Source organism: Lontra canadensis, unplaced genomic scaffold, assembly GCF_010015895.1.
Source record: "Lontra canadensis isolate GAN:19392208 unplaced genomic scaffold, GSC_riverotter_1.0 scaffold8, whole genome shotgun sequence".
NCBI classification, from domain to species: Eukaryota; Metazoa; Chordata; class Mammalia; order Carnivora; family Mustelidae; genus Lontra; species Lontra canadensis.
Genome location: NW_022631002.1, coordinates 20,157,134 through 20,174,168, shown reverse-complemented (window position 1 = coordinate 20,174,168; position 17,035 = coordinate 20,157,134). Strand labels below are relative to the sequence as shown.

The window sequence follows — 17,035 nt, the reverse complement described above, 5'->3', positions numbered from 1 at the left end:
TGAAAATATTTTGGACCAGATCCCACCTGCTGTGCAGAGTGATACTCTCTGGGCACGGTGAATGTATATCATTAGTCAGTTTCTCCAAGCCATGTAGATCATCTGTCTCTTATCCTCTCCACCATCCCCAGGACACTGGCCTATGAGATATAATTTGGCTAAATGCAAGATCTGTCCAAAACTGCTGCAACTGACCTACCTTCCTCAGCATCTTACCATCTCCCATTGTATCTCTTATATATTTTGTTCCCACAGCCTTCAGGGAGAGAAGGTGTCCTGTTGCACTGTCTGGGAAGGTGGGTGGGTGCAGAGATGCATAGGTGATTACAAGACAACAGGATAGATACTTTGGAGCAGGGTTGAGAAGACCAAAAGGTATCAAGGAAAGTAGCAAAATTCTTTGGGCATCCCAAAGTCACTAGTGGGGTCTACCAAGTAAGATATGGATGTTTGAATGGATGGATGGATGGATGATGAATGTAAACAAAAGCCACTGCTCAAGGACAAGAAGAACAGAGCAGTGTTCCTTCTTTAGCTGAATCGATGTCATAAAGCAGTAATTACTCTATATCGAAATAAGGAAGAACCACTTAAATGAAGATTACTTTTAAGGCAATATGTTCCAAATGAAAGAGGACTCCACTAGTCGGGAAAGACATTTTATTTCCAAGCTTCTAAGAGGGTTCTACAAACAATAGAGGCTTAAAGTAAAAAAGAGAAGATAAAAAGGAAAAAAAAAAAGGAAAACAAGTTTTTTAACTGTTGAAAATTAGACAACTTTTTTTTTTAACTTAAACATAAAAATGTAAAAACGTAGTTGTCAAATCTAATCTAAATACATTCCTAGACAAAAAGGATCATCCGTGGTGACAGGGTTACTTACAGCTGTATTCTTGTTTAAGTGCTATTCATATTCCTTCTGAATTATTTCTTTATTTCAAATTCAATTGGAGATCTGTGCAAATCTAGCAAAATATTCTTTGGGTTACAAAAACTATATAAAAAAATGAATAAAACCTGCAATTACGAAAGTATCGAGAATGTGCAATCCTTCATTGAAATGAAAGATTCCAAAGTGACATTGTCCACAGAATTTATTCCACTAAAGGGTTCAGACAATTTGATTTAAATGCAAAGGAAAATGAAAGTGAGCACTTCATAAAAACATTTCTCTTTTTATGCATTTTCACTGAGTCATAAAAAATAGGATGTAGCAGGATATTAGGAAATGCTTGAAACAAACTTTCACAATAAAGTTTAAAAAAAAGAGAGAGAGATAAATCTAAAAATTGTCTGCAATCCAGGAGAAAGCATGTGCCCTGTGTCTAGGGGAAAGAGGGAGAACACTTGTAGCATGACTTTGTGTGATCTTTCCCCGAGTATTGCTACATTTTGACCTTTGGCCCAGCTGAACAGGTGAAATGTCTTTCGTGGAAGTCCCGTTCCCAGGCAGCTAGATGGGACTTCCGGAGATAGTAGGCAAACTGGAACTGACCTTCAGAATCCACCATGGTCCCTGCCTTCGTTCTGAGCTGATTGCCCAAAGCATATTTTTAAATAAAGATTTGGATATGAATTGCTCTTTTTTTTTTTTATCAAAATTTAAAATGCCACATTATTTTACGACAAGTTACATTCATAGGAGAAAAAAATAAGCAGTTTCAAGTGTCAGAGTCATTTTCATAGCCTGGCAAAATCAAAGTAGGGAAAAATAGAATAACATCAGATGTCTGACTGGATTTATATTTTTGACTCTTCACTCCCTCAACTACCAAATGCTCAGTGTGGGGCATAAAACCTGTATCTTGGAAGTTTTGAGTTCCAATCAGTTCGGTCCCTCATGGATTCATCTCTTACAGCCACTGAATTACTGATATGCAAGATAAACGCCTATTATACACCAAGTATTGCAAAATCAGAGACTGACCTAGATCTTTAGCATCCTTCTTTTTCAGAAGATGTATGTGGAGGAAAGCCAGGAAGCTAACAGTGAGAATGTACAAGAAAGCTTTACACGGTATTACAGAATCTTGTCTGAAAAAAAAAAAAAAAAAAGCATTTGCAAAACAGATTTGATTTTAAATAAACCATAAAAACAGCAGACTACAACAGCTCATAAATAGGGTTATGAAAAGATCACAATTATCTTAAATTAGAAATATAAATGGGTCATTAGAAATACTTAAATTTTTCAGTGTTAAGAATGAAACCCAGAATTAAAAAAGAATCTGTTTTTATTTCAAAGGTTGCTTCTTATATTGAAGCTCATATTAAAGCAACAGTACAATGTTCATAAAATATAAGTGTGATGCCGTAACATTTCTTACATGTCAGAATACTGATATTTGTATGTATACTAAAATAAGAACTTTAAAATTGTACAAATAGATACATTAAAAATGGCATAGAAATAGGGAGCCTCTCACTGAAACAAGACAGTTATATCTGGCACGTATTAGTTTAAGATGAAAGTAGAAGCAAAAAGATTTACAAGAATCAGCAGTAACAAGATTGATGCTCAAGAGACATAATTGTACATTGTATTGTACATACATTGTATGGGTTTAAGCTGGCTGAATATTATATATTTCAAGTTTAAAAATGCACTACATATAGAGTGTCCATAGTTTAAGGCGAAATTACAGCTCAGAACTGTTGTCCTTTCTAATTTTGTGGAAGCTTCTTTGACAAGTAAAAAAAAAAAGAAGAAAGAAAGACTTAGATGTTCATAACACATAAACAATTTCCCTTCATTGTAAGTTCACGTTAGACTTCTCCTTCACTTAAATATTTTGTACGCCAAGTGGTTTTCTTTAGAGAAGTTGATAAACAACTTCAATATTTGCCTTTTTGCGAGAAAAGGTACTTCACAGTATTTACCACTTTGATGTCCTTGCAGTTTTATTAAACGTATCCTCTCTGTAAAACTTTGCTTGTTTTAAATGAGCCTTTCCTTGATTTAAAAAAATACCTGTTTACATATCTTCTAGATTCTTCAGAACGCCAGACACAGTTCTTAAGGCCAAATTTGTATCATTATTGTTAAGAGTCGTCATCAAAAGTGTCTTTGGAACCATACAAGTCTGCTAGTTTCTTAAAACGAGGTCCCCAGTTCTGTAGGTAGTCATAGTCCAAGTCTGAATCTGTGGTGGCAGATTCTAAGGAGCTGAGGGACCCAGCCACCGAGCCCCTGCCTTCATAACCATAGATTTGGATGGAATCATAAGGAGGGGCAGTCGGGTCGTTATCTGCCTCCTGGATTCTCGTGTTGATGAAGTCATCGACGTCCACGCTGTTGGGTGCTGGCCGGAGCCCAGGTCTAGGCATGTACTGATACTCGGGTTTTATGTCTTTGCGAGGGATAAATCCATTGATCCCGTCTGGATTCTGGAGGGTGGCGATGTCAAAGGCTTCTGTGTCTTCTTCCCCACCTCCTTCGTCATCGTAGGTAATGATGTTCTCACGGACATCTTCTTCCTCAAAGACGATGAGTGGCTCTTTCTTTTGCCTTCTCAGGGTCACAAACAACACTACGATGACTACAAGGAAAGCATAAGAAAGTGAGCACGGGTTAAGCCCAGTATTCTGTGATTTCCTCCCACCGTTGCCGAGGAGGACTCTGCTTACCGTAAGGCATGATATGCACATGCTCAGAACAGGTACCAGTCTGCAAGTCTACGAAATGAGAGTGTTACCTGGAATCCCCAAAGATGTGTAAAACCGCCCTGCACCTGGCTCTTCCTCTGCAAACCGCTGCCAGGAAAATACGATATCCAAACAAGCCGGCAAGTTGGAACTATTTTGAGCTTTTTACAAATGAATCTGACATTATTTGGAAGCCATCCTTCCAAGAATTAGGAAGATTCTAAATAGACTGGTTTGCAGCCTCTTAAAAATGGCTTATGTTGGTTTCTTTTTTCAAGGGAAGACAGCTGTTTCTCCAAACTTAAGAATTAGGGTGTTCCGAGACCTCAGGTCCTACCTTTCCCTGGGAAGGGATGCTCCTCCCTGCCCAGAGGGCTGGGGGTTTGGAGGAGCAGGGAGGAGCAGTGATCCTACTCTACCTTAGCAAGAAATCTTATCATAACTGTGGTTGGATTCTCTTCAAACCACTGTAGAGAAGAAGGGAAGTTTATAATGACCCCCAGGAGACAAATCTCCTCTATTTATTTAAACACAGGAAAGTAGCATCCGCTGAACCCCAGAGGAAGCAGCTCTATCTCCCCCTTGAGAGAGGCGATTCCAGGACACTCAGGCAACCTAGGATGAGTGGACAGAACCACACTTAAAGGAAAGCTGAGACACTGCTTAATTCTTCATCCTCCATCTCCCCACAAGAGGCTTCTACAATATTCCATGAGAACCCTCTCCTACACTTTACTTTGTCTAGACTAAAGAAAACGTTTGTGCCTGAACCTGGCAAGGGGTCCGAGAGCCCCTCTGGGTCCACCATCACTGGGAGATGCAAGAATGAGAGCTCCCTTTCTCCCCCAGGGCTGGACACAGTGCCCCAGTACCCAGATAATTCTCAAGAACTCTTGGTTGACCTAAACTCACTGGCTCTTCTCTTTGCAGCTGGGTGCCCTCCGCCCAACTCATTCAATGGAGGACCAGACATCATGGGACAAGCATGAATTTAAAATTTCAAACCCAGAAATCCTTGGGTTTGAAAGCTGATTTTTCTCCTACGTGATCTCTTCCTGAAGCCCAGCAGTGGTAAGTGTTACCGGCATAAGCACACTGCCGTTCTTACAGAGGTGAGATGTTCAGTGTAGGAAAAGCCTCCCAGGGGTCCCCATAAGCCGAGGCTCGCAACCAGACATTGCCTTTGCTAATCAGAGGAGGAGTCAAGTTCCAGCCTGGCCAGGCCAACCTTCGTCCAGTTCCTTGAGTCCTTCATGCCATATCTTTGGCCTCATGATTATTTCTTCTGTTCCTAACTCTTCTCTTTCCTCTTCTAAGGCAAACTATTGCTCATACACCCGCCCTCTGCCTAATTTCCTTTTCTGCAAAACCTTGTCAGATGTCCCCTGCAACACCCCCAGACGGCTGCTGCTCCGCAGTCCCGTGACGTCGGCAATATGCTCATCATAAGCGTCCCCCGACTCTGCTCAGAATGCTCGCCCGGTCTCCTCCCTGTCGCTCCCGTACCATAAAGTGCACCAGAGCAGGCCCCACCTTTGCCATGTCCCCAGCTGTAGCCACGGGATACGGCATATCCAGCATAACCAGCCTGCACCCCAGAAATACACGTTTCAAGGATGGGCATCCGATTGCCAAACCCTTCCCGCAGGTGCCAGCGGAGCCCCCTTACCCAGGAGAATGACGATGCAGGCAAGGATGGCGATCAGCGCCCCCGTACTCAGGCCAGCGTTCAGGATGTAGGCCTCGGCATTGCAGGAGAGCAGCGCACCGTTCACGTCACACCCGCACACCTTGATGGTGAGGGTGTTGGTGCTACTCATGGGTGGGATTCCACCATCGCTGATCACGATGGGCAGGAGGTACAGATCCTGCTTCTGCCGACTGAAGCCTCCACGCCGGGCGTACACCCCTGCGGTGTTGTCTGTTGGGAGAGCAGAGACATTTCCTCTCAGAGCGGGGCCCCGGAATCATGGCATGAATATCTGTGCATTCGGCTTGGGAGAGGAGGGGGTGCTCTTTCTGGTCACCAAGGTCAACAACAAGAATCTTTAATCTACGTATCTGTGGAAGCCACAGTCATCTGACATTGCAGAATAGTGTCTCCGTATTTTGGAACCAAGTTTACAAATTGGCTCTTTTTTATTTCGTAGCTACAAAGGCCCCCACTGGGAAGCTCACCACACTGTTTTCTGTTTGGGTGTCACTTTCATCAGATACCACAGTGAAGTGTGGGCTTGGACCACATACCCTATGTGAGTATGGCAGATAATTAAATATATAAGTGACAGTGAGAAAAAAACAAACAGAAAAAAATCTTTTTCATGGTTGTGCTTTCCTACGTCATGACAAACCTTTGGCCAGTTTCTGTGTGTGTGTGTGTGTTTAAGAGATTTCCAGTCCATACGCAAACCTTGCCCAAACTGTAAACCCACTTGCGAGCCCTAAAGGAAAATATTTATCTTTAAAGAGAAAATATTTTATAAAACCGGTAACAGATTTATAGTTTCTTTGAAATTCAAGCACCATCCACCACCTGGTTAAACATGTCGTGCCTCCTGCCCAGAATAATTCCAAGTTCTCTTTGTGGTCCACACAACGCGACCCACCTCTACATAGCGAATCACTAGATTTTTTCCTTCATCTGAAGACTTGACGTTGCCTTCAGGGTCACATCCCATCTGTTCCACATGTCCCAGTTCAGCCTGACAGGAGAACTTTCTTCTGCTTCCCAGGCATACCACACTTTGCACATGCCTTTCTAGCCACTGCCCTATGGCACCAGGAAGCTCTTCCTCATGGCATGACAGGTAAACTCCTCAAGCCTCAAAATTGAACCCAAAAGCTATCACATCAGGGAGGCCTTTCTAGACCTCTCCCATCATCTCCTGTTGAAATACCCACTTTGACCTCACCTGGAGTATGGACTTCAGAGGGTAGAGAATTCATCTCATTCTCTCTAGTTTGGACATTCAAGAAATATTTTTTGAACAATGGCTTAACTGTATTCTGGGAAAGATTTAACCAAAAGTCCCGATGTTGCTTTCCATATATTTCTCAATCTTTTGTCACCTAAGCCCCCCAACTACTTTATCAGCATATTTTCTGAAGATCTGTACCAACCAACAGTATTTCTTCCCAGGCAGTATGCTCTGGGGGAAAATTACGTAACAGGTGAAGTTTTGAGTATGTTCTATCCAATTACACACACACACACACACACACCCAACCCCAGAGATCCTCAGTATGGTTTGCCTCTGTTTGTGATTACAATCAGTAACTTACAGCAATATGAATGTTATGACCAACATGATTGCCCAATAGCTATCAGGTTTTGAATGGACTGACAGTACCCTGAATTAGCTCTTGTCATAGGAAGAAATATCTTAGAATCTCTAAATTAAATTGATATATTTTAGGTGAAGGGAAATGTAATGCATTTTCCATCAGATAAAATATATTAAATATAAAAGGTAGATTCAGTCTGATTTAGGGATGAGCAGATACTCTGATTACTGCAGAAGGTAAGCTGTATGTATGCACTGGTCTTTGACAAGCTGTATAATGACAGATTCCCTGCCCTTCATTGCCAACACCTCAAAAAACAAAAAAACAAAAAACAAGGCTGAATGCCTAGCTCTCATTTCTGCATTTTCTGAATATTGTATGACTGACATATATTGTTCTTGTCACTGGAAAAAAATTATATGTACTATGGAAAGTCATGAAAACAGATAAATAAAATGGCCAAAGAGATTGTTAACTGAAAATTCAGTTTCCTGACTCTTCTCTCCTATTCCAGCCTATACCATTGTTTTATGCCTATGGATTATTAAAAAAAATTACATATCTATAATAAATTATTTCAAAATATGTTATTTTTCCCATCTCATACATTTTTTGAGTTCAGATAAGACTGTCATAAATTATAAGTGACAATATCTTTCCCACTTTAATGATATGAGATGTCACTAATGTCACTATGAATAAAAGTGAAAATTAAAAATCAAAGAGGAAGATCGAATTACTTAAATAGCTTGGTTAAATACACTTCTCTGATATGATCCCCAATGGATCATTTATTTAGTTTATCTATTGGGTCACACCCTGTTACCCAGGGTGTTGGGTTGGAGGACATGTAAACTGACCATTTTGTTTCTGTAAACATGTAGAAGGCACAAATTCAAATCTATTCTTCAGTGTGCCATCCACAAAACCTGGACCCGCAGATCACAGCACGCCGGCTTAAACATGACAGTAACTGAAACAAGGATCTGAGCAGGACACAAGCTGTGAATGCAGGATGTCTCATATTCCAAACAAGCGAGTCCCCTCAGACACATTCAAACTATCACAGAAGAGCTCATCGGAGTACCCAGATGAACGAACCATTTACAGTCTCTGAGCAGCAGACCTGTAGAATCTTGAGAATGTTTTAAAAAGTTCCTCTAGCCAAACATGTTTCACATATGGATTTTAAGATGAATTTAAAAGGTGAGAAAGAAATGGACCGAGTGTCTCTTCTTGGGCATACACTAACTGCACGCTTTAAAATGAGTCATTTCTCCTGTCTGGAGTCTCACTTGTTCATCTTTAAAATGAGGACCCTGGTTGATATCAAGCGTGCCTCCCAGGAATCAAATAACATAATAAAAGTCATGTTTCTCCCAGGGCTCACGGAAATCCTTCTACCAGAAAACTTTACACCCAGTACTGACATCCTCCAGAGCTGGTGAACTAGAGAACGGTAGACAGATGTGTAGGCTAGAAACGTGACTAACCAGCCCAGCTTGGCACTTCGGTGGTCGATACTGTTTGAATGAGTAAAGTATTTCCCCTCTAGATCCAAATGGCTCAGTACCAAGGGGAGACTGAGCTTTTTGGGGGCGGGGGGATGGACATTTTAGAGGAGTCAGTGCTCCATCCTGTGATGGTCTTTTTTGTGGTCCATTCTGATCACTGATCTACTAACCAAAAAAGCCAGGAACTTCATTGAAGACGCATCTAGAAAAACAAATTGAAAAACAAACTAACTAGCTGTAATAACAAAAACCGCTATTCTGGGAATCAGTTGTGCATCCTAAATTTGACTACAGACTTTCTGTCATCTAAATTAGCAAGCACTGCCTATCTGTTTTTGAGAGGGTCCCCTCACTTTGGACATACACATTCCTCAGGTTTAGGGTGGCCCATGGGTAAAAACAGGTTCCAGGTGGACACATTTTCAGGGGAGTGTCAAACTGGCACCATGGCTCCCATGATGAGGAGAATAAGGCATTTGTTCTCAATGTTTAAATGTCCAGCAAGAGATTTCGCAGATCCTTCTCCTTTCTAAAACATCCAAAGAGCAAATCTCTCAGTATTTGGGGTCAGACAGGCCTGGGTTTGAATCTTGAGTCGTCTACATATTAATTGCCTGATTTTAGTCTTATTAAGTAAATGTCCTGTTTCTCCATTCTCACCCAGGAAACTAATCATTTGAAATGTTAAAATGATTCCATTCATAAAGGTACTCAGCACAGCGACAGACTGTTGGAGATGCTCAGTAAATATTAATTCTTTCCTGGAAGCGATCCTCTTTGAGCAATAAACTAATGAGGAAGAGAAACCTATTGGCAGAGAGAGGAAAGTGAATTCCTGGAAATGTCATCGCAGCTTGGAATGCAACTGCCTCCGCAGAAGGGCTCATCATCCAGAGGTAAGAACACAGTTCACGCTTTTTAGTCCTGGGCACAGTATTTCCCATGGTAAGAAAACGTTTTTCAAGCACCTCGCTGTTTCATCCTGACGCCCAGTGTTCCCATCCTTGGCCACAGACGCGCAACCAGTTTCATTTTCCCCCCACTTAGGCAAAACCTTGCAAATGGGGTCATTCATTACTAGTATATGTCATGCACAAATTGTAGTGTCTCTATTAATGGAAAATAAATTCAGATTTCAAATTTCCATGTCTATAACCTGGACTCTCTAACCACGTGCTGTTTTTACCTACATACTTTGTCATTACACCAACAAAATGTAAAGGTACCTGATAATGATGGTCTCCATGGTACCAGTGTGGGGATGCAAACATAGGATTATGATGATGATGTAGCCCATTGGAGGTACACATACAACTGACATTAAAAAAGGAAATTATGATGGGTAACCAGTCCTCAATTAATAGACCACACTGGGTGCCATCTTCCCCATGCTGAAAGCAGTGGTTTGTTGTTTTTCTCTGACACTGGAAATACTGTTTTTTTGGCTGATAACAAGATTTTGCAAAATGGGCATCATACAGGCATAGACCCTGCATGTTAAAAATTTGAAAAAGAGAAACCACTACATCAAAGGCTTAGTACATTGCGGTCTCACTATGGTGTCAGGAGAAAGGTTTGACCTAAGGTGAGGGAATCCGTCCCCTCAGTAACTTCACTAAAGCTCTTAAGATGCCCTGATTTGGCCACTCCGTTTCCTTTGTCCTTCTGCCATTTTTCAACCTGATCAAATGGAGACTGTTAAACATCTGGAGAATTAAAGCTAAACCTTGCTCTTATTTTGTTCATTTCTGACCCAGATCTACCTACTGTGCCCTTACTGCTCACACCTGAGACAAAGTAGGTCTATCTACCACTTAAATAGTTCCCACATACTTGAAGACAGTTATGTAGTCGCTAGCAGAATAATCATTATTTGATTACTTTCCTCTGGGCCCTCTCCATTTTCCCTAGAAATGTGGCAATAGCTCTATCAGGATAATGGAAAAACATATATCCATGCATGTGAGATATAAGTGGATATATATCTATATCTGTATATATACATATATATATTTATATGTATATACATAGTATGTGTGTCAGAAGTCTCAATGGAGTTTTATGCTTTAATACTTTTAGAAGTATATATGCTACACAATTCCAAAAGACATCACTGGAAATTTTAATTATTTAGATTTAATTTTTTTTAAGTAAACTCTGCCCCAAGTGTGGGACTTGAAGTCACAACCCCAAGATCGAAAGTCACATGCTCTAACAACTGAGCCAGCCAAGTGCTCCTAGTGATTTAGATTTTTTTACACTCATTTAGATTTGTGATCATTTAAAACTTAATTGAAATTGTTGATGCCATCTTTGCCATCTTCAATCTCAGGGGCTGAAATAATAGAAATTTCAAATAAAACTTGCCAAGTTTGTAGCATCTATATTTTTGGTATTACTTATGCTCAAAGATGACCTTAATAACTTGTGTATACATTTATTAATGAAGAAAATTGTCTGACCCAAGACTCTGATGGCTATAATGTCTTGCAACTGAATTAAGGAGCTGCACACTAAAAGGAGATCATCACGATCCTTGAATTAACATCTTTGATACTGAGGGATCAGCAAAACATGAATTATAATAAATAACATCGTAGAAATAACTATGTGTATGAATGTATGAGATATCTAAGGGTGCACTGTTGGTCAGTATTAATAGATTTTTCTTTGTTGTAATTAGCCACTTCCCTTGAAATTAACACTTCCTCCATTTTTGTATGAGGATAATTCTCTCCTTGGTGATGGGGAGGGAAAAAAAAACATATTGCCTAAGTATTTCTTGCTTTAAGACAAGAAAAACTACCAAGGAATTCAGTGGGATATAAACATTTAGGGTCTTTTCGTGCGTTGAGAAATCCCAGGAGTTAGTTAAATCAGCGACCAGAGGAAACCCTGAAAGAATATGTCTGTTCCACCAAAATGACCTATCTTTTTTTGTTGTTGTCGGGCTGGGGAGGGAGCGAGCTCCCAGATAAGCTGTGTTGTAATGGACAAACTGCTGCAATGAAATTCAGGCAGAAAAGGAACATAATTATTTACACAGAGAAAATGGCAGCACATTAAAAGACATCTGCCATTTTGATCTGCCAATAGAGCATCTTCCATATTGAAGCAATTAAGAGGAAGAAAAAAAAATTCCATAGAAATCTATCTGGCAATCTTTAAATAATGAAAGTAAAAAACAAACAAACAAACAAACCAGAAGCATATTTGGATGCTATGTGATGCTGCTCATTAAAAAAAAAAAAAAATTGTTCTAAGCTTAGGAAAAAAAAAGTCGGGTGGGGGAGGAAAAAAGCTATATGCCAGTTGGTCTAATGGGGTGAATGAGTCTTGGATGTCCCAATTTACTCAGCCAAATCTGCTTTTCATGCACACTTTTTGTTGTTGTTTTGGTCTGGTTTTTGCATTTTTTTGAGCACTTCGAAGTTAATTCTGAATGCATCAGGTAGTAGAGCTCATTTGATCTGCAACTTGGCTCATATTTGACTATATATGTGCAAAATGAGCACCTTTCAAGGTCATCTCTTCCTGAATCCAAGCCCTAGATGTCCAGTTTACCTTTGTGAGATAATGAATAATGAATGGAAAGAAGAGGTGGGTTATGGGCTATTGACTCCTCAGAACATTCTGGGATTATAAGGTGGTGTCCTTTTAAGCCTGAAGCTTATGTCATAATATAGTCATTTTTCCTCTAATAATAATGGATCTCTGAAATTTCTGAAGCACAATCACCAATCTCCCCAGTCGTTCTTTCATTTTAATCCTTACATTTGGTCAAGCCACTATTTTAAGTGCTGGGACACTGCCCCCACAGAGCTCATGTTCTAGTGAGAGACAAACAGGGAATGAGTGTTTAGAATGCAAGATAAGGAAAAAGAAGAAAAAATAATGTGGTGTTCCTTCCTCAGAAGAGGAAGCACTCAAGATGGGCTGGGGATACCCTGCAAAGCTTCGCTTTAGTGAAACATTTATGGGGAGATCTTAAAGAGGAGGAATAAGCAGGAGGAGTTCATTTCTGGCAGATCAAAGTATATGAAAACAGCTCATTCTCCCATGATCGTGGAAGATGGAAAGAAGAGACTGTAACCGGAGATCTATGAAATTACCTGGTTTTTAATGGAAGTCATAATGACCCAAAATATGGAAGAAACATCAAGGGATAGGTGAACAAGTTCAACCAGAATAGGGAACCTGCTTCATAATGTTTAAAGGACTCCTCATCAATTTGTTGACTTGAAAATCCTGAGTATTTTTGTTGGTTTTAAAGTAAGAACTTATTGTAAGCTCCTGCAACCGTCCTCTGTTGCTCAAATGATTAAGCAATGTTTCTGGAGCTACATAACCCCATGATCTGAGAGGCCTCAAATTTGAGTCGAGATGGCCTATTGGAGAGTGTGCAACCCAGGGGCTCTCAGAACCTGTGATGTGTTCCAACTGTTCCCACCTTCCAGTAATTTGGTGCTGTCCTCTCTCAAAACAGCAGTTCAGTATATGAGTTAGGATTGATGTAGTAATTGACAATTTTTAAAAAATGAAACAGTAACGGGATTAATTATGTGTCAAATATTCATGTTAGGATTGTTCCCCTTCTAGTGATAAAAAGTAAAATCAAGCATTAATCGCTGACCCATGCTCTTCCTCTCTATTTTATCAAATGATCACTGTTTGGAAGAAGAGATTTGGAAATTAAAAATATGAGGTTTCAATATTAGGATATTTCAATTTAATTACTTCAACAAATCATTAGGTCAAAGGACAAAATCATACTCCCTCCTCTAGTTAGAATCCAAAAATTGAATATCCATTGTTTTTTTGTTTTGTTTTGTTTTGTTTTGTTTTAAAGTAGGCCCCATGCCAGTGTGGAGCCCAACGTGGGGCTTGATCTCATGACCCTGAGATCAAGACCTGAGTGAGATTAAAAGTTGGACACTTAACTGACTGAGCCACCCAGGTGTCCCTGAACATCAGTTCTTTTATTAAAATAATAATGGAAAGGAAATTTCCTAACACACACACACACACACCCCCCACAACACAACTCTTAATTTTAATGTTACTACCAATATTATGCTTACTGGTGAAACTCTAGAAACTCCTAAGTAACAAGTAAAATCAAGAATGTCCAATAATAAGTTAATTAAAATAGCTATAGTTTATCCTAAAAACACTCACTTAGAAAATATAACTTAAAAATTGACTTCACAACAGCATCCAAAATATAAAGTAACTAGCCATCAGCTTAATAAGAAATACACAGAAGAAAACTACAAAACCTTCCTGATAGCAATAAAAAGAGAACTGATTCAGTAGAAAGTCAGATCATGCTTCTGGGTGGAAAGAATATTTAAAAATTTTTTGTTCTTAAATTAATCCATAAATTTAAGGTAAATTCAATAAAATTCACAAAGATATCTCTCAGGCACCTGAAAAACAATTCTGAAAATTATCTGGAGGAGCAAAAAAGCCAAAATTTAAGAGTAATAAGAGTAAGAAAATGAAAATAATGTGGAGAAAGCATCCATCAGGTTTTAACATATATGTATATGAAATAGTAAAGAAAATTATAATACCAGCACTAGAGTACATAGAATTGTAAGAATTAAAATTCCAAAAAAAATCTATTATGATTGACCCTTGAACAACACAGGGAATGGGGTACCAACCCCCCCCATGCCATCGAAAATCTGCTTATAACTTCTCACCTTCCCAGAACTTAACTACTAATAGCATACTGTTGATCAGAGCCTCACTGATAACATTAACAGTCAATTAACACATATATTGTATATAACATGTATTATATACTATTTTTCTACAGTAAAGTAAGGTGGAGAAAAGAAAATATTATTAAAATCGTAAGGAAGAGAAAATACATTTATAGTAGTGTACTGTATTTATCTTAAAAAAATCCATGTATAAGTGGACCCATGCATTCAAACCTGTTTGTTCAAGGGCCAAGTGTACTATGTAAGGTAGATGATAATAAAGATAGTGTTATGAAGCAGGTGGGAATGACTGATTATTTCTTAAATGATATTTAGGTAATGGTCCACAAATGGGGGCTATATATTTATTTCACATGGACAAATGGTTGAAATGGGAGATGTGTAAGAAAGAAAATATAGGTGAATACTGACATCAATTTTGGATGAGGAAAGCCTTGCTAAAGATAGTATTAAACAGAGAAAACCTAGTACCAAAAGTGCATCATCTATAATTACGAACACAGCCAACCAGAACTGAAAGGGCATGGAAATACTGAGAAAGTCTATGCAGTAGGTATGACAGGTCCAAGGTTAATAACATTAGAAGATGGAGAGACTTTAGAAATCAATTGCAAATTGGTTAATATACAATTCAAAAATTCAAAATTCAAAATTTGGGCAATAATTCAAAATTCAAAAAATGGGCAAAGAACATGAATAGCCCATTTACAAAAGAAAAAGAACAGAAAATAAATGATCCATACTTATTTAAAAAAAAAAATCCCAGGTTTACTAATAATGAAAGACATTGACATTTTAAAATGTGACTATATTTCAACTTAGCAAGTTGTCAATCATATAAAAAGAGTAGTAATATCTAGAGTTGTCTTGAATGTAAGGAAATGAGACCCCCACCTATTTTACTCATGGTATTATAAATGTTTCTGGTAGTATACATATTTCTGATGGGCAGTTTGTCAATTAAGTATCAAAGGCTTTTGATCCAATAATTCCACTCTAGAAATTTATCCTAAAATACTACTTAGATATTTGGCACACACAAATTTGTGTGAAAACAATGTACTTTCACAATGGTCAGCTGAGATCAGACACCTTTACAGTGGAAGTTAGGAAGATATTTAGAAGATGTTAACATAAGCGTATGGGTGCTTGTAAATGTGTATCACGTATTGGGTGGGAAAAAGTGGACATGAATTTTATGATGGCCTTTTTTAGAGATCATATATACATATATGCCAAGAAAAAGCCTGGACAGAAATAAAAACTAGCAGTGATTATTTCTGAATAGCATATTATCAAGTTATTTTATAATTGGTATTAACATTTCTGCTTCTTTGTATTTTCTAACTTTCCAACAAAGAATATGCATTAAGTATGTAGTAGAAGAAAATCATAAAATTCTTCACAAATATGTTACTACAATTATTATGACTGTGATTAAAATTGAACCCAAAGTACAATATGTCCCCTGTTCACTTTCCCTTGGAACCTTAGATTGGTACATTGAATTTCAGGTTTTTCCTCTTCTGAAGATAGTTATTATTTGACTACAGGGTAAACAAAGTTTTTTTTTTTTTTTAAGCATTAATTAGAAAAGACATGAGCTTTATATGCATAGTGTAGTGTATACAGCCGTTGGTACCCTCCAGGAACCCAAGTTTGTTCGTTATTTCACTGATGGACAGTGTGACCTTGGGCAAGTCTCTGAAGGTCCTGATGTCTCATACTCCTTCTTTATCCAGAAAATGGGGATAAAAATATTCATGCTGAACCTTGTGAGGCTATTTGAGGAATGAAGTAAAACAATGGTCATGATAAAGTTTTTATAAATTAATGAAGAGCCAGATAGATGGGAAGGGTTATTCTTAGTATTTTTTTTTCTTTGCCCTTTTCTCAACCATTACACATTTCTTGTGTTTTTAGAGATGCCATAAGGCTATTTTCAAAGTAAATGCATCTCAAAACTGGGGCAGGTCAGCTCTGGTGCCCAAATAGTGCCCAAACAGCACCATTCTTGATATTAACGGCCCAAGGTGGACTTAAATGTTGAAGAGTCATCTAGTGTTCTACTCACTGGCTGCCTCCTGAGTCATCTGCTAAACTGGGCTCCAGAATAGAGTAAAGGAAAATGAAATAGAAGGCTCGGGTGTATTAAGATGGCTTCCCTCCTCATACTTCTAAAGATCCCTAATGCTTATGCCGAGTTTAGGCAAACACAATCCTGATTATTTACATGGCATAATAGAAGTAAACACTCAAGGAGAAAGAAACCTGATGCTTTTACTCAGCGTGATATAAACCATTATCTCATGTTTTCTATGGAAAACAGTCTCAGCCGAGAAATTTGGTAACTCAGTAGGCTATTAATAGGATGTGGAATGTGATTACTCCTTTTGGATTACTTCAATATGTAATTACTTCTAGGAGCTAGCAGAAAGAGACTCTATTAAATGATAATTATAGGACTGTATTTGCTTTAAGGTTTTGTAATAGCTCTAAACATGGGAGTTTTTATTAACTGTTTGCCATAGTTAATAAAGTCATTTTTCTTAAAAAGTAGCAATTCCCTGCAAAAGTGGTGGCTCTGCACAGGATTAGACTCTTACAAGGAAAGGCAGGGGAGACGGAGTGGGTACTGGGCTGGCTCATCCATGGTAATAGAATCTCTTTGAAAATACCAATGGCATTCCCGAAGTGTGACAAAGTAACATACTTATAACTCCCTAGAGAACAATATGTCTTCGTATAATGTTCTCAGAGGGTTAACAGCAGCTAAACATTATTGCACACATGAAAACAAAGAAGACACGGCATGTGATGGAGGCGAAGCTGGCACAGTGTGAAAAACCCAGAAACACC

At 38.7% G+C, this 17,035-nt stretch overlaps 1 protein-coding gene across 1 annotated transcript in view; it reads right to left on the bottom strand.

Moving 5' to 3' along the window:
- Window positions 1–646: 646 nt before the first annotated feature.
- CDH11 (cadherin 11) overlaps window positions 647–17,035 on the bottom strand; it is a 148,366-nt gene continuing 131,977 nt past the window's right edge. Inside the window, exons 12-13 of the mRNA XM_032854311.1 lie at window positions 5,315–5,566; window positions 647–3,539 (exon numbers count right to left, since the gene is read on the bottom strand). Of these exons, the coding sequence (XP_032710202.1) occupies window positions 3,043–3,539; window positions 5,315–5,566 (749 nt within the window). The 3' untranslated portion in view covers window positions 647–3,042. The remainder of the gene's footprint in view (window positions 3,540–5,314; window positions 5,567–17,035) is intronic.